The sequence below is a fragment of the Aplysia californica genome, unplaced genomic scaffold (genome assembly GCF_000002075.1).
Source record: "Aplysia californica isolate F4 #8 unplaced genomic scaffold, AplCal3.0 scaffold00129, whole genome shotgun sequence".
Lineage (NCBI taxonomy): Eukaryota > Metazoa > Mollusca > Gastropoda > Aplysiida > Aplysiidae > Aplysia > Aplysia californica.
The window spans coordinates 317,942-336,253 of record NW_004797399.1 but is presented as its reverse complement, the minus strand read 5'-3'; the positions used below and the strand labels follow the sequence as shown (position 1 = coordinate 336,253).

At 38.3% G+C, this 18,312-nt stretch overlaps 1 protein-coding gene across 1 annotated transcript in view; it reads right to left on the bottom strand.

The window, feature by feature from the left end:
* Nucleotides 1–4,906: 4,906 nt before the first annotated feature.
* The window catches only part of LOC101851638 (general transcription factor IIH subunit 1), a 22,170-nt gene continuing 8,764 nt past the window's right edge, over nt 4,907–18,312 (bottom strand). The window contains exons 5-15 of the mRNA XM_005096442.3: nt 17,581–17,667; nt 17,274–17,367; nt 16,570–16,719; nt 15,834–15,913; nt 13,173–13,451; nt 11,781–11,851; nt 10,551–10,710; nt 9,739–9,829; nt 8,838–8,953; nt 8,122–8,214; nt 4,907–6,914 (exon numbers count right to left, since the gene is read on the bottom strand). Coding sequence (XP_005096499.1) covers nt 6,828–6,914; nt 8,122–8,214; nt 8,838–8,953; nt 9,739–9,829; nt 10,551–10,710; nt 11,781–11,851; nt 13,173–13,451; nt 15,834–15,913; nt 16,570–16,719; nt 17,274–17,367; nt 17,581–17,667 — 1,308 coding nt within the window. The 3' untranslated portion in view covers nt 4,907–6,827. The remainder of the gene's footprint in view (nt 6,915–8,121; nt 8,215–8,837; nt 8,954–9,738; nt 9,830–10,550; nt 10,711–11,780; nt 11,852–13,172; nt 13,452–15,833; nt 15,914–16,569; nt 16,720–17,273; nt 17,368–17,580; nt 17,668–18,312) is intronic.

Genomic DNA, 18,312 nt, shown 5'->3' with positions numbered 1-18,312 from the left:
TGCCCCACTTCACTCCTACCTTTGTGTATGGTGTCCATCTGTGTGGCTTCTGAACATGGCCCCGACTGAGAACTGAGAGTTTTTGCATCCACTAATCGTGATCTATTTTTTTTTCCAGATCAAGAGGTGAAGAGAGTTTTGTTTGGCATAATGATTTTTTTCTTCCTCAGAACAGTTTTCTTAAGATATCGCAAGAAAAATAAGCAATTCTCTAATTATTTTTACTGACCTTGTAAAGCAGGGTTAAACAAGATTTTATTTTTCTTGTGAAGAGGGATATAATATATATATATATATATATATATTTAGGCTACAGGGGAAAAACAACTGTAGTCACAAACTGAAAATCTCGAGGGTACCAATTTTGAACGCTTTTTGACTCTTAACTGTATTTCTGTTCAACTGTTGGTTGATTATTGTTTTTAGATTTACCATTCAACACTTAACAATAAACCACCAGTCAAACAAATATGATGTTATAAGTCCACAAGCTTTTAAGATTGGCACCCTCACTATTTCCAGTTTGTGACTGTCGTTTTCCCCCTGTGCTCTTCATGGCATTGAAATCCTAGTGTTATAGATCTGTGGTGAAATGTGGCAAACAGCCCTTGTCCAGATAAAAATCAAGACATGGTCATGAACATTTTGCCACTTTCACTTACAGAAAGATATCAGGTTTTTTTAATAATTTCGTTGATTGCAACAGCCCTAAGTTTACATATTTATAGTGATTTTCATTTTCACAGTTCGATGAACACATTGCTACAGACAGGATGTGAAGCGTTATTTCCTTCCATTTTCTACTCCTTTCATTCCATTGTGACCAGGCTGGGTGTCATGTTTAAATCCCCCCCAACTTTCCCTTTACCCAATCCAAACCTTTGATAAATAGTTAAGCAGCTGCAATGGCCAGTGTTTTGTTGGCCCACCTTAGAAGCTACAAGAACTGACAAGTCAATGTGTGGTTGTTTTTTTGTTTTTTTTGGTCTACGGGAAAATGAAATGTTTTTGATAATATACATGTATTGACATTACTGTTGAGATGTTTTGTTGTTGGTATGTGGTGATGATGTCTTGTTGAAATGGAATGTGCCCATGATTTTGTATTATTGAAATAAAACATGATGTGCCTAAAGTGAGCTGATTTTTTGTTTTTTTGTTGGCATTTCGATTGTTAATGGAATAAGTCAAATTGAATGAGGATGTGATACTGTGACGAAATGCTGCCTCAGAATTACAAAGTTCTATCCACTCAAAACCTAGTTTTGAGAAATTTGCCGAAAAAAAATTGAGTTTCATTTGTCAATCTTTTTCGAAACAATTCTTTGAATATCTTGATAACGACTCCGAATAATGCATAGAACAATTGGTTTATGGCGTCATGGTCTTAGTGACTCAAAACAGCCAAAAATGTCGGTCAGAACTTTGTAATTTTGAGGTAGCGAAAAGGTAATTAGAGAAATTTGCCGAACATGATACATAGAAGAGAAATATTCGTTTTCTTGCTAAGGTTTTGTCCGCAGTGGATCCTCACGTCTAATGTGTCGTTAGGTTGCGGGTTCGGGGGTTTGAGCCTCAGCCTGGTCCGACGTGCCCTTGAAGGGCACTTTACACGGAATTCCTATTTGACTCGGTCCTTCTGGAGATAGATGTTAAACTCAGATATATATATATATATATATATAAAAACAACAGTGTAGACCATCTATTCTTTCTTTGTCCTCTTCACAGTTAATATCTGTGAGGGAGGCATATGCCTGATTAGATACATGTGCTATCATCACAGGACACACATTGGAGACTAAAACAGAAGGGTTTGGGATTCGATTCTTTTTCCATCTTTAAACTTAAAGGTTAAAAACTGGGACATCTGAATATAATGTCCATCTCTGATAGGATTGAGATAAGGAACAGCTATGAAAACTGACACAAACAGTAACAGAATACCATTGTAGGGGTTTGAACCATTGTGATATCTGTATGGTATGGTTCTTTCAATGTCCTGTACTTCCCACTCACAGGAGTGGTAATACTCCGTTAACTAATACACACACACACTCACATACACAGAAAATGGAACTCCAGTACCTTTAATCTGACTGCAGACCTTAAGTCTTAATAAGGCAAAAGCCTTATATTTCATATTCTCAGAAACATTGTCATCATAATCATACACAATCCATATTTATATATGTACATAAATGTCCTTGTTCAGTGACATTACATAGCATACTATGGCTGTTTTGATGCATTAGGTGGACAAAAGAAAGCAGCACAAAAACAAGAAACCAAATAGGAACAGAAATAATGCCCTTCAATATTATTTGCAGTTTTTAAAATGTGTGATACAACCACGGCAACATGACCTGTCAGGTGGCGAGAGGAATAAAAAACATTTCATTCAAAAGAAAGGGAATTTCTAAACACTCAACAAACAACAAATGGGTAACCCCCCCCACCTCCTCCAAGCGGAATAAAAACCTTTCCCTGTCAAAAAGTGGACCTCTACAGACTTGACTACATCTATGTCACCTTCCCGCCACACACACACAAATAAACAGAAATATATTGTGTACACTTGCGCTTTCACAGTGCTTGGAAATGGAAATTGCAAGCACACTGACATACACCATTCAAAGTAGCTCCTCTGCTGTTTTAGTAAGCATTTTATGGCATACACAATTAGGTCATTTAAATGCCGAAAATTAGAGGTGTTTCAAGTGAGTAACAAATAAAAAAGGAGAGATAAGGACAATAGGAAAGGAGCAAATCACACCACGGCACTTATATGACCTTATATTGTGTTGCAAGTGCCGTAAAACTCTTACTAAAACTTAAAAAAAACCCGCACCAGAGCACCCGCCAATCACCGACTTCCTGTCAAAAAGATGACTTCTAAAGACGCAACTACATATGTGTAACCCCCACACACATGAATAGAAATGAAATACACGTACATGTACCGTACACTTGCACTTTCAAAGTGCTTGGAAATGGAAATTGCAAACGCATTGACAAACACCCTTCAATGCTGCTTCTGCTTCACATGAAATCAATTACAACTGACGGGAGATTTATACGAAAGTTCTCCCTTTCTACATCCGTTACTCCCAAAAAGCTAAATCAGACTCACATTTGAGTCAATAAAACTACTTCTTTAATTTTAGTAAGAGTTTTACAGCACTTGCAATACGATCAGGTCATAGTGCCGAAAATTAGAGGTGCTACAAGAGAGTAACAAACACAAAAAGGAAGGAGAAAAGATAAGGATGACAGATGTTTGAAAGGAAAGAAGGAGCAAACCACGCCAGAGCACCCAACAACCACCCATTAAGAGGAGAGTGCCCTAATCACTCTACCAGGGCAACCCTACACCCCTATAGAGACCCAAGAAAGACAAGACAGCACATTATGCCCAATGCTGCCTTGGAATACAATGTGATGGTTGATCCAATTGTGCCGCACTAAAAATGAACTCAATGAGTATCCACCATTATACCAAAAATTTGTTCACGGTTTCAAAATTTACCAATAGGCGGATTATTATACGCCAAATAAAATATCATTATCTTTTATTTAATAGAAATCTCATGATCAGTCAAGCAAATTTTTACCCTGTTCTATAGATATCAGTAGTGTTTTTTCTCTCACATGTGACCACAGCTCCCATGATAATACACGCAGTTTCTTTAAAATAAAATACTGTGGTCGATCGAAGACAGACAACCCAACAATAAAACAACTGCGAACAGAAATGACCCCCCCCCCCCCAAACCTCTTACTCTTAGTTTTTTGTTTGTTACATTGACAATTTAAGGCCTCGAGTAAATTGAATTGGGGGTTTCTTTTGCTCCCATAAAAGAAAAGTACACAAAATAAACACTTTCCCTTTATCACTGCACACATGGCACCAAAAAGATGTCGATGACAGTAACAGACCTACTTTTCTCAATCACAGAGATATGACACATGTCCCGTCCTGTGCCTGTGGTGTAGCAGTTAGGTACTTTTCTCTCACATGCAAGAGACCCGAATTTGATTCCAGAGTGGGATGAATTTTTATTCAGTATTCGGTCTTTCTGCTGGGATGTTGTATCCCTCTTACTCTTAGCCAGTGTTGGTCTTGAAAGGCAGCTTAGGAAGCCGGTCTCCTAATGATCTAAATGGTATTGGTGGGGATGTAAAAAACAAGTACATGTAGGCCTACCTAAAAAAAGAAAGATAGGACAGTTATTTACTGATTTTCAAAACGTCTTCCAAAAAATTATTATTCAAATTATTAGATTGTTCTAGGGGAAAGAACTCTGACACTAAAATACACAGCACAGGCTGCTCCCTTACTCTAACTCTTACTGCGCTAACCACAAAATTATGCATTAATTTGCCACAAAAACATTTTCACATTTTGTGGAAAAAAACAACAACAACAAAAAAACATGTATTTGACTTTCTGGTTAAAGTTGGAGTAAAGAGAAGCATATCTCGACACAATAGCGGTCATATAGTGCAGGGGAAAAGCAAGACAGAGAGACAGAAACAACAGAGAGGAATAAAGAAAGCCGACCTACCAGTGGTGCCCTCCGCTTTGGTTACGGAAGAGACCCCCCCCCCCCCAATCTCATGACTCAGAAGAGCAGAGAACAGAAAGGGCTTGACTAAAATATCATAGACCTAATCCGAGTCACCCATTGACAACAGAGAACTATTTCCTAACAACACAAAAATAGCATCAAGAAAGCAAAATAAAACAGGTTAATTCTTTTAACTATTATTAAAATTAAAACAAACTGAAGCACCTTTTGTTTTCAAGTATTTTTTAACAGGAATGGCAGGGAAGCACCCCTCCCTACACACACACACACACACACAAGAATACAAAAGAGAAAAGAAAAACGCAACAGACGGATTTTCATGTTTGAAATGGAATCAGACTTTCATGATTTATTTTCACAACAAGGACCTTATCGCTTAGCAACAATAACATTGTGAAGTTTCATACAAACAGTTAAAGTACAACTCCTCAGAGAATGATGGCAGTGAATGTCTATGTATATATAACATGTAACACATTTTCCCTCTCAAACCATAAAAACTATGTTCTATCTTTTTCAGACCTCATTTTCAACTCTTTCTGAGCTCCATTTTTAGCCCTCTCCAGATCTTACTCCACCTCTTTCCCGCCTTTATTGAAAACTCTTTCTGGACTTTACTTTTAACTCATCTGAACCAAATTTTCAGCCTTTCATACCTCATTATTAATACTTTCTGGACCCAATTGATAATTATTTTCTTTCTTCATTTTTTAACTGTTAACCAAGACATGAAAGGAAGAGGTGGATCAAGCCAAAGATGGAATTGAGAAAGTCAAGAAAGCCCTGAGAAATGATATCCCAATTGAAAAAGCTGCAGAGCTGGCCTACCACAGAAAACTGCAGCTCCCCTTGAAGCTTAACAGCAACACAGGAAGAAAAAGTGAAAGTAAAATAAAGTAACCATCACATAGCCTGGTTAGTTAAGAAACATTTCCCACTTCTGACACAATAAAGGTGACGAAGAAGACAAGGAACATCCCTCCTGCCTGTCAGGGCCATCCCGGGTGGAATGAGATACTACATTCCAGTGGACTGATTATCACACTAAATAAAACTGTTTCTTCAGGGAGAATTCATTAAACTCAGGCCTTTTCCAGGGAAGGGAAGGAGCCTAATGTAGACACTGGTTTGATAACAAGACCATAGAAGGACATCATTCTCACTTGTACACAACAGAACAGCACCTTGACTCAGAGACAAAAACGTCACAGTTGGCTTATAAAGAGAACAAGAGTCCAATCCAACTTACTATAAAAAAACCCACACAGAATTAAATACCAAACATTTTTCTCAGCCCTGCATGAAAAATGGAATTCAGGGAAAATGCACGAATATGCCCTCCTTCATCATCCTGACATGACCTGAACTAAAAGCAATAAAACCATTTACATGACCTGAGCTATAGCCTATAAGCAATATAACCATTTACATGACCTGAGCTATAGCCTATAAGCAATATAACCATTTACATGATCTGAGCATGTATGCATGTGTACAAAAATGTACCCTTTATCATCTTGTCAAGTTCACAGTACAGTGTGTCACTCGAATCTACTAAGATCTTTGATTTACAAGTGTGCGTCAGTAAGAAGAAGCACATCAAAATGATGGTGGTCATTTCGTACAGAACACCCCCCAAACAAAAGACCTTCAGAAACTAGGAGGGAGGGGGTAAAAAAGTAGACATACTTGTGATACCCTCAAACTATCCACACAATTTCTGTACCTTATTGGATTTTATCCAAGGACACATTTCCATTACGCACACTCAAAAAAAAAAAAGAAAGCGCAATGAGCTACAAAAATACATTAAAAAAAAACTCCAAACAACTTAATAAGCACAAAATGCAAGAAACTTTTGGAATTCCAGAATAATCTGGAAAGATGATGGTCCAGTGAATGACGGTTGGCTGCAATTGTAACTTTACATCATCTGACCACTACAACAACAGTAGCCGGACCAAGGTCAAGGAGAACCACACACACTTCTCTAAAGCTCTAAGAAGGTCTGCCAATGACGGGGTCCCTAAGAAGACAACACCACCCATCTCTCCACTGTGAACTGATTTCAGAGCAGTTCCGAGGAAGTCGCGCGGTCTGGCTCGTGGAAGAAACTAGTGCTTCGGCTGTTGTCTTACGGTTTAGGAAGGCTTTGCCTGTGGTACTCCTGGTATTGTGTTGGCAAAAAACAAACAGATAACAGAAACCTTTGTATGGACAAAGGGATGGTGGGAATCATGGTCTACGGGCATTACGTCGCGCTTGCCAGGCATCAAATTTGAGGTAAGCTGCCCTCAGCATCTCCTCCAGGTGTCCAGTCAGCTGTGAACAGACATGACAGCAAAATGTCTTACAGGATTTGGCGCAACAGATTTATTTTTAGCTACACAGATTTCAATTTTGATGGAAAGTGTCTTGAGCCAATTGCACAGTGGGCACTATGGATATCTACTAATTATCATTAAGACAAAACACAGGAAATCCTAACATGGTACATAGCTTTTTGCTTTGGTAAGAGTTTTACTGTACGGCTCTTGCAACACAATTAGATTATTTTTATATTATTATAGCAAAGGGTTTTACGGCACTCGTAACTGCATAAGGTCATATGAGCGCCAAGGGGTGGGTGTCAATAGAGAAGTCTTTACAGGGAATCAGACTTACTCTGCTCACCTCTCTAGCTTCAACAGCGCAAAGTCTGCTTCAACTATCAAGCCACCCCGGAAATAGCAGGTCGCAAGAGTGTGACAAACATACAAAAGAAGTAGAGGAAAATGACAATAGTAAGGATTAGGAAAGAAAAAGCAGCAGTTCCCTGTTGTAGATCAGGCACAGTTATGAGCGTGACATGAATCAGCCCATTTACAATTCTACAGTGCTTGAACGAGAAATGTCCCCCCTTTGGGAATGGCCTAAAGACACTACAGTCAGTGGCACCGCCTCGCCAGGGGGGGGGGAGACGGCAATTAGATAATATTAAGAGAGTAACAAACACAAAAAAGAGAGAAAGGTAAGCATGACAGATGTTTGACAGGAAAGAACAAACAAATCACATCAGACCACCCTCTAACCATCCATATCCATAGCCTGAAAGCTAAAATTAGTTCAGTGTGACAATAACACCCCCCCCCCCCCCCACCCCCCAACAATAAACAAACAAAAAACTAACAACATACAGCGGCAGTGCAAAGAGTAAAAGACTTCATATTTCTGCAGTAAAACACGACCTTTGTACAGAATGCCCCAAACATCTCCGCACAGGAGGGGAATAAATGTGTTGATGTGTTTCAAGAACAAAATCCAAACGAAACAAACATTTTCTTGCCGTTGCAAGGAAAGAGAAAAAAAGCAGACAACACAAAGCAACTCAAGGTTCTTGCGTGAAACAAAAGGGATTCACAAAGAGAATTTGCGTTTGACATCATTTTTTCCCCCAACAGCTGAGCAGGTAGATTTGGGGTCTATCATTCTTTCAAAGTATTTCATGAGAAAAAAAAAATCTGATGCAAAAGCAGGAACAGTGACTTACATTCATTGCATAATGGTATTGTGACAACTTTTCTTTTAGTGGCGCCAACTTGCTCATCTCAAAGCGTTCCAGGGTCTGTCTCATCTTCACAACCTATTTGGCAAAAACAAACATGTTACCATTCTAATTTAGAACAATTTATAACAATTTATAACAATTTAGAACAATTTAGAACAATTTAGAACAATTTATAACAATTTATAACAATTTATAACAATTTATAACAATTTATAACAATTTATGACGACTTCGACATCAAGTTACTTTTCAGCAACTGCCAAAAACAGGTCTCTTTTACCGGGAGTTCATTAATCAGATGAAGAATTATCAAAATAGGTTAACGCTTTTTGATGGAATGACCAATTCAGTGACGATTTTGCTACTTTTAGATTTAGTACCAAAAAAAAAAGACCCCGGCATAGTGAGTTTACCCCCCTTGGAGATAAAGAGTTAAGAAATTTTGTGGGTGTTAATTTCAAGAGAAAAACAAATCTCAAGATCAATAATACACACCCCCCCCCAAAAAAAAAAATTATAAAAAAATCATTCAAAACATTAAAGTTGAACGATGCAGATGCTTTGCAAAATACCTTCTCCACAGGGGAATTGATATGAAACATTCTAAAAGTGAAAGTCTATCCCTAACAGCACAGACAGAAGAAGTACTTCTGTTTTATCTGGAACAACAAAGTGAACGAAGGCAGCAAAGCACTCACTTTGTCCTCAAGAGACTTGGACGACACAGGGAAACAGGACCAAAAATGTCGTAACAATTCACACATGGCGTTGTAGTTTTGCTTGATTTCATCACGGGTAGCGGGGCTCACTTGTTCTAGAAAAAAAATAAAGAACAACAAACACCAAAGGTAAACATATATCTAAAATTTACAAATTAGAAAAGATATGTTTTCTTTCTCACTGCTGACATGTGGCTCCACTGGCTGAGGGGTAAGCAAGTGAAGGCTCACAATAAATCGCTACCTCAGAATGACAAATTCCTATTTGCCCAGTACCTTGTTTTGAGAACTCTGATGTTAAAGATTTTAAGTTTCACATTATGTCAGGCCTTAACGAATGCAATTCATTGAATATCTCGATGACAACTTCGAATAATCTTACCATTTTGATAGAGGAGATAGAACATTTGATTTCTGATGCCATGGTCTTAGTAACTCCCATCAGCCAAAAATGTCAGATAGAACTTTGTAATTCTGAGGTAGTGAAACGTAAAACACATTGGTGAACGGTGTTGAGGTATGTGGCCACTGGAGTGCGTTTCTAAGCAAGACACGATGATCCTAGCTTAAAAGAAAACCCCTGGGCACTGCACAATGGAAACCAGCAATGGCATGTTTGTAGTATATCTGTTATGTGTATACATCTATATGTATGTATAATATGTGTTATGCCGTTGTAAAAGCAAATTACCCCACAGGGATCAAAGTGAAATTTATTTATCTATTACTATTTCCTATTTACAGTATAATCCTGAAGAATACCACAATTATTTCCATCTTGAAAAAGAGAGTTATCATTTATCACACACAAACTTAAATGTAATGTTCCTCTGCATAGATAAGCAAAACATTATCCCTGAACAGACAGCCGCTGACTCACGATGTAGCTGCTGTAGACTGGTGCCAGACATGAGGGCGCCACCTGGTGACAACTCTCCTAGAACTGACAAGGCCTCTGTACTTCCCAGCACCTAAGTCAAGGGCAAAAGAAAACAAAATAGAATAAAAGGTGCCTGTTAGCGTTAAGGTTGGAAAAAGTGATATTTAAAAATAAAGCTTAACAATAGACTTGTCTTGTCATAACTTTAACTCGGTCACAGGATTCAGTTAACATACTATTTTGTGTTCTTCTTGAATACAAATACATACATACACAGAGAACACTTTGCTCAACATGATGAGAACTGGACCAAGGAATCTATTTACAGGTATAAAAAGCATCATACCCACTTCAGACCCCCCCCCCCCCCCCCCAAGTCATCATTGATAAATGTCAAGAATCAAAATTCATTTTACACAAAGTACATGTATGTCAAAAGAGTATGTTACTTGGTCATGAAAACAGTAAACCTGCAGATGCTGCTACAGGTTTGACCTCAAGTAGAAAGGCCACATTTTTTATATACAGGGAATAAGAAATGAATAGGGAAACATCTGGGTAGCAGATCTGTCTGACCGAAAAAGAAATGCTTCACTGTGTCTGCATTTTCCTCTCCAAAGGTAAATTTCTAATGCAACTCGATGTGTATGGCTTTCTTTAAAATTTGGGACTAAATAACAGGTTGGACATACAGATTAAAAGCAACGTACTAAGCATTAAAAAAAGCAAACAACCCCCCCCCCCCCCAAAAAAAAACCCATTGAAAACTTCCAAGCAGTGGTTCCCATGGATGAAAAAGCCGATCAGCCTACCATGTGCCGCGCACTGCCCCAACCCTCCACTTCGCTGGCGACAGACAATATGGCATCCTCTGAGGTGACATCATCATGACCGAGGCGACTGGCCACTGAGGCGGAGGCTGTGCTGCTGGACGGGGTTGGACCGTGAAGGTAGCGGTCCATTTGAGTCAGTCTGCAACAGACAAAGCAATTACATGTCGTCAATAAATTTACACTAAAAAATCTCATATAACACTTTAGAATATTGTTTAAACCAAAACCAAAACTGACATCTTACACACATAAACAGCTCCATCATCCTCCCATCTTAATGCAAGAAAAATGAAAATTGTTGAGGTGCAGTCTAGTTTTAGTAAGAGTTTTACGGCACTTGCAACACAATAAGTGGCGAAGATTAGAGGTGTTACAAGAGAGTAACAAATATAAAAAAAGAAGGAGGGGAGATAAAGACGATAGATCTTTTATAGGAAAGAAGGAGCAAACCACACCGGAGCACCCGTCAACCACCCACAAGGTGTAGTTAAAAAAAAATTACATTAAGAAAAAGCACAACTACATTGACCCATAAGGAAATTTTTAATATCAACACGCATTACAGACAACAGTGTAGTAAAAACATAAATTGAAATGGTAGAATGACATTGCTGGTAGTCACTATGGAAGAACGGTTTGGGTATCTTGCTCAAGGACACATACCGGTAATCAACCATCTGTAAGCCGTATCTTTGCTGAGCATTGTACATGTGAGCTTGAGCTCATTAGCCATCCCGCTGCTTGAGCCCCAATGATTTACAGCAAACCTCACAATAATAGCCACATTTAGACAAGAACAACTTCAAACAATACTGCTCTTAGCTGACAAAATGCCCTTTTTTCATTTTGGCGCCAAATTTCTTAACTTGCAAAATCGAAAGCCGGATCAGTTACCCTACTTGTGTGAAAAAAATCCAAGTGAAACTGTGACTAGTTTTTGAATAAAGTAGAATCCAAATTTTGAAAGAATGCTATTTCTAGATGGTTACATTGACAAAAAACTTCTTTTTCTCAAAACTGCAGTGAATTTAAAAAAAAGGCGTTTTGTCAGCTTACAGCAGAATAAAATCTTGACAAGAAGCAGAAGGAGCAGACAACCTCAGAGCCCCATCAACCAGTATTTGACTGCATGACCATGACAAATAACACCAAAAACAGCAAATACAACCAAAGAGTAACTAACTATGTCACCCGAAACTTTTTGCTCACCTTAAAGTGACACCTTCAGATTCCTCTTTATCGTCCAAATCTTCAAATCCAATCTTTTCCTTTATCCGTTTCTGTAAACAAATGCAAAAAAATACTCATGACTTTGTGGGTTGAGCTGAAGCACACACACAGTAGAGATAACAATTCATCAAAGATTTACCACAATGATAACACATGTTATGCAACAACAAAACGCATGTCCACTCGTGTGCTCCTTTGTGTGTTGTCGTGTGTCTTTCCTGTGGATCAAAGTAAGATCAAACCTGATATAACGGCCACATGTTCAAGACAAGTATCTGTACAAATGACCTCGAACTCCTTTACGATATTTGCTATCCTATAATGACACTAGAGAACCTGTTGCTGTGTGGAAAGTTTTTTTTGTTTTAGTAAGGTTTTACGGCGCTTGCAACTGCAAAAGGTCATATAAGCGCCAAGGGGTGGATGTCAACAGTGAAGTCCAAACGGGGAATCAGGCTTACTCTGCTCACCTCTCTAGCCCCAACAGCACAAAGTCTGCTTCGACTATCAAGGCACCCTGGAAATAGCAGTTCACAAATGAGTGACAAACATACAAAAGACGTAGAGGAAAAATGACGATCGTAAGGATGATGAAAGAAAAAGCAGCACTTCCCTGCTGCAGTTCAGGGACAATGTGAGCATGACATTGATAAATCAGTCTATTTACAATTCTACTGTGCATAAGAACGTGTAAATACCCCTCCTTTGAGAATGGCCTAAAGACACTTCACATCTGTAGCACTGCCCTCGGGGTGAACGTCAATGTCTGTTCTGAACCTAACACACATGAAGATAAAGAAGAAATGACACTATTCAAGAGGACACCCTGCCTAAAATGACCGCTTTTCTCCGTGACAATGGATGGTCGTCTTGAAATGGTTCGACCGTGCACACAAAAATCCAGAGGTGCATTGTTTAACTCTTTGGATCCGAGTGGATACCTCAGCAAGCTACCATTACCAATCTGTACACCCCACCGAGTGGTGGTGAAAACAAGCAGCTGTCCAACAGCTCTGGTACAGGGGTCCTGCAGGATCAGAGGGCTTTGGCTCATTTGGTTAAGAGAAGAGAAGCAACTGGTTCATTTTTCTGTAGAGATCTGATCTGACTGCAACCCATCTAGCCTTATAAGTAATCATTATTGAAGATGTTTAATGCTCCCATCCATAAAATTTGGACTGTATAGGTGGGCTTCTTTAACCCTGCTCGCCACAGCCAATCGGGGACGAGAGAGCATAAAGATCCAGTAGAGAGAAGGGATTACATTATGACAAAAAAAACCAAAACCCCCCCTAAACACACAGGAATCAAACAAAAAATAAAGTTTATTCAATAGGTGTGTATGAGTGGGGGGAGGGGAGAAACACTAACCTTTTTCCTGTGAGGTTCTTCCACCGAGTCAGAAGTCCCATTGGTTGGATGGGCCACACCCCCATTGACATGGTTCACCTCATTCGACTTTGACTTTCTGGAAGAATCTTTCTCTTTCCTGCCACCTTCCACAGCAGAGTTTTCGCTGGCCACCCCTCCCGTAGAGGCGCTGGTGCAGGCCCGCAGGACGAGTGTGGAATGCTGGTTGAACCGCCGGATCATGGCTTGGTTGGACACGTTATTGCTTGTTCTTGTATCATCTACTATGCCTCGGTAATCCTGAAAATATACATTAAGTAATTTTAAGAAATAATATAATAAATTTTAATAGCATTAGTACAGCGCATATCCTCCCTCGATAGCAAGTTCTATGGGCGTTACACTATATTATTACCCCAGCAGACCATAGAACACTCAGAAACATTCTCAGCTTCCCGGGAAGCTTACCGTACAATGTTGTACTTTTCAACAAGTGGATGCAGTATTGACGGTAACACACCTGGCCCACATCCAACAATTGTATATCCCCTCAACACCTTGAGGTACAAAAGGACAGAAAAAGTAAAAGTACCATTGGGCACATTTCAGATGGAGTTGGGAGTAAAGAGAAGCATATCGACACACTAATGGCTCTTTAGTGCACAGAAAAGTAAGGAATGAAAAGAAGCTTGACCTCTCAGTTGAGCCCTCCAACCACCCAAGGGCACATTTCACAGGACACAAGTTTGATTACAAGACAGTGAGAGAAATATTGATATGTTAAAGGTTGAGGAAAAGCAAGACAGCTGCAAAACTTTTTCAGGAGTCCTGTAATCACAAGTGAACAAGGAAGACGTATAAGTTTACCCTTTTAGCTCGATGAGCATTATTCCTACATATAAATGTCCACTTATGGTAATTTCATTCAAGAAAGGCAAGCAATGCACTTCAATTCTGAATAATACTTATTTGGGTGAAAAAGATGAACATCAATGTAATAGCAATAAACATAATATATGACAAATAGACATAAACAACAAAGAAAGAATGAAGAAGTAGTGCTTAAAAGTTGTACCATCAACTATTTATTTTCTTTATAGTAGAGGGTTTTACGGCGCTAGCAACTGCATAGGGTCATATGAGCACCAAACTATCAACTATGTTCTCTAATACATGATCCAAAAACAAAAGAGAAAAATGTAAAAAAAAAATCACTTCAAATTCTTGTAGTGCATGCAAACAAACTCAGTTCTTGTTCTCTCATGGAGTGGATTCAACAAGACAAAGGATTTTAACCCATTCGCTACGTATTATTTTCGGCTTGTGGATGAATTTTTTTCGGGAGGGCGAATGAGATGATGACTAGTGGGCAGTTAAAAAGTCTTTGGGGCCACAAATTCAAATAAATATCAACGTCTTATATACCAATATTTTTAGTATGGTTTGTAGAATACATATGTAATGTTTATTTATGTATTTTTCAACTTTGGTTCCTGTAAGAGGCGATTATGCAACACAATTTTGATAGGATGTGGATAAAATTTGAAAATAAAAAATTAATAATCTTTGGCGAAACTCAAAAAATATGTTTGCACCTAGTCAAATGATACATCAAAATAACCATAAATGAATATAAAACGGGAAAATATTGAAAAGTTTGCAGTTATTTACATACATTCCATAATATTTGTACATTTAGATCATAACATCCGATATTGAAAAAAATTAATTTTTTTATAATCTTGAAAAACGATCACAAACAGAAAAAACCCACTCGTATCTTATATGGAATTATTCAGAATTGCATTTGGAATAAACCTATACATGTCTTGAGTGGCGCTTTTTGTGTGATTTCTTCAAAAAGTAGTGATTTTGGGGAGAAAAAAATATTTTGACAATTTAGATCTAAACCTAGCACTCAAAAATATTGATTTCTCATTTACAGTGCATTGGCAATATGAGTCCAATTGTATCAATATTATAAAAAAGAGTCCTACATTTCTTTAGTGGGCAAAATAATGATAGATTTTGTTGTGTAGAGTTACTAGGACTGGTGTCCGCGGTATAATTTTGGCATCGCGATAAAACAAAGTCTAATAAACTACGAAATCGGGTTTCAAATCTGAATCTAAATCTCCGATTTTCAGTGGAAATGCTTGACCCGGAAGTCCACATTATATTATGACCTTTATTTTAACATGGATATGTGGATTGAAATAGAATCTAAGCTAAAATTAAAGATCGGTTGTCGAGCCGCCCCCCACGGCTCGACGTAGCGAATGAGTTAACCATAACTTATATTTTACAGACTAATTAGACTGGGGATCATTTTGCCACCACTCAGCCTCTAGCCATAGGATGCACAGCTAATTGACTGCTGTTCTAGGAAAACATAGGGTGATTCAAAAAGACTATGCCAAAATCATCAACAGCTACAATCAATATGGTGGCCTTAGAGATTCTGAGGCGTGTTTGCGAGTTATTTTCATATTGGCTTTACGCTGTCCATGCTGCCGGTGGTGGCCACATTGAGCACTTGTAAAACATGAAATAAAAACTGGAAAGTATGTACAACACATGTGTCCAAGCTGGAGTTTTCTACTGTTTCTTGTTTTTGAAATATCACATGATGATTTTGGCGTATTCTTTCTGAACCATCCTGTATAAGTAAGTCACACTCACGTCCTCCAGTGACTGATCCTTCATCTGAGTGAGGTCGACCAAGGGGTCATTCACATTTTTTGTGATTTCATCTTTCATAACTGGGGAAAGAAAAATTACAGTCAGAAAATTAGTCTGACTGGGCTGAAGTCATGCATATGCCCCCTTTAAGTGTAATTTCATTACATGTTGTGAGTTTTAAGTTAACCTTCAGCAGATTATTAACCCTATCCGTACGCCCTGAGGTCATTTTGTACCCACAGGGTTGTATTTTTCACGTTTTAGAATACTTCTAGAGTGAAGATCTCTTTGAAACTTTCAGTATTTCTCAAAAAATCATTTTGACAGACCACTATGCCAAGCATACAGATTGGATTAACAAGTAAATTTCCTCTTTTGAAAGTGGTGGCACAGAGTTCCCAATGTCGTACGGATACGATAGTAAAACACGACGTACGGATAGGGTTAAGACACAGCAATTGAAACAGAACAAGTGCCAAAACATTTTTAAAAACCACCAACATAATACATCAATATCGTCTCCGTAATCATCAGATCATCAAATAGCAGACACTATTTTCTTTGTATACCAGTGTTTCTAAAGTAACAAGTTCTGGATCAATAACAACAACAACTAAAGTCATAAAGAGGTTTCCCATGCACATCTAATACAACCACTGACGAAGATGTAATTAATATTTTAAAAAACAACCAAATCTTTGCCTTTTCCAATTATTTCCAAAATAAAATGAAATACCTTCTTCGTCATTCTTGGCACACTCTGTGAAAATATCTTCAGATGATAAGGCGTGACGATCTCGGTGGAAATAATGCGATTGGAAGAAACGACTCCAGAACTCACAGTCACTGACCTGATGAGGCACAGCTTCAGCATGCTTCTTTTTTACTGCACATGAGAGAGAGAGGTGGGATTCAGCTCATAAAGATGATTAAATGATTTTCAAAATGCTTCACAGACATAAGAACAAACTATTTCACTTAGAAAAAAAAAAGACTTCTGCAAAAGATTCCAAGGCAGAGTTTCAAATTAACATTTATAAATATATCACCTGGCAAATCAATAAGGAACAATAAGGTAGTTGAAGGCTCAGAATATAAAATCCTATAAGCAGGATATTACTCTTGATGAAAAAGCATGTCGATCCCTGGCAAATAAAAGTGACTTGAAGCTGACATCTTCACAGAATTACTCGTAGTATGTACCAAAGCTGCCAACTGGCTAAAAAAAAAAATCCTCAAACTTTATGGACCCTATGGAAGCACACACAAGGGGACTCAAAATTTACAGATCATTTCCCCTAACACATTTTGTATCAAGACTGTTTTTATATAAAGTGCATTAACTCAACAATCTGCTTATAGCAAGGTGAAATGCGGAAAATTTCAGGAAACCAGATTTGTCCAGAAATTTGGCACCTCTGAAGTACTACTACATCTTACCCATTGGATATGTTTTGAATATCGACTGTATGATGTCTTGAGTTAAGTTGTACTTGAGACCATTGGCGCCATCTGTCACTGGTTTGATGTCAGCCTGAAACAAACATAGTTGGAATATTCAGGCCGTAGAATGCAACAATGCTAATAACTCGGTGAGCATTCCTGTAGCATACCACAGGAACATCTACGGAATGAATAAAGCAAAACACTCCAAAGAGCATCATGAGCATCAACCTTCTCTCAGGTGTTAAGTTTGGGAAACTGTACACAAATCAAATATTGGCACTAAAAATTAGATAAAACTTACCAAAAAAGCAGGTGACACACCAACATTTTGAGCTGGAGCAGTCTTACCGCCCGATGATGATGATGAAGAAGTTGATGATGGCAACATCTAATTTTGGAAAAGGAGAAGATAAAAAAGGATAATAAAAATGTGTGTTGATTTCATACAGCAAATTAGTTCCTAAAGATAAGTTACTTTGCATTGCTCTCTGAATCTTGAAAAATGAAGACTTCAATTTTTTCAATTAACTCTTTATCTCTGAGGGGGGTACTAAATCTAAAAATGACAAAACGTCACTAAATGGGTAATTAAATCAAAACTAGCAAACCTATTATGATAGTACTTCATCTAATGAATGAACTTCCGGTAAAAGGAATCAGTTTTCGACAATTGCCAAAAAGTAATTTGATGTCCATGTCGTCGTAAAGGAATGTACCCGGGCCGCTGTCAGCGGCTCATCGGCACAGAAGTTCCGACCATGAGCTGCTGGGAACGGCTTGTCGAAGATAAAGAGTTAAACAAATGGGTGATTCTGAAATTCTAAGATACAGACGTTGACAAAATGAAGATCTTAACAAGAAAAGAAACATGGCGATAAGTTCACTTTTGTAATTACCAAACTCTGCATAAGCCTACAGAGGCACTCTGCGCCAGGCAGTTAAACACTGTGTTTCACCCCAAAAAAAAGAGACTTAAACACTGTCATGTTTCACAAAAAAAAAAGAGACTTAGCCATTCCAGCCAGCAGAATGG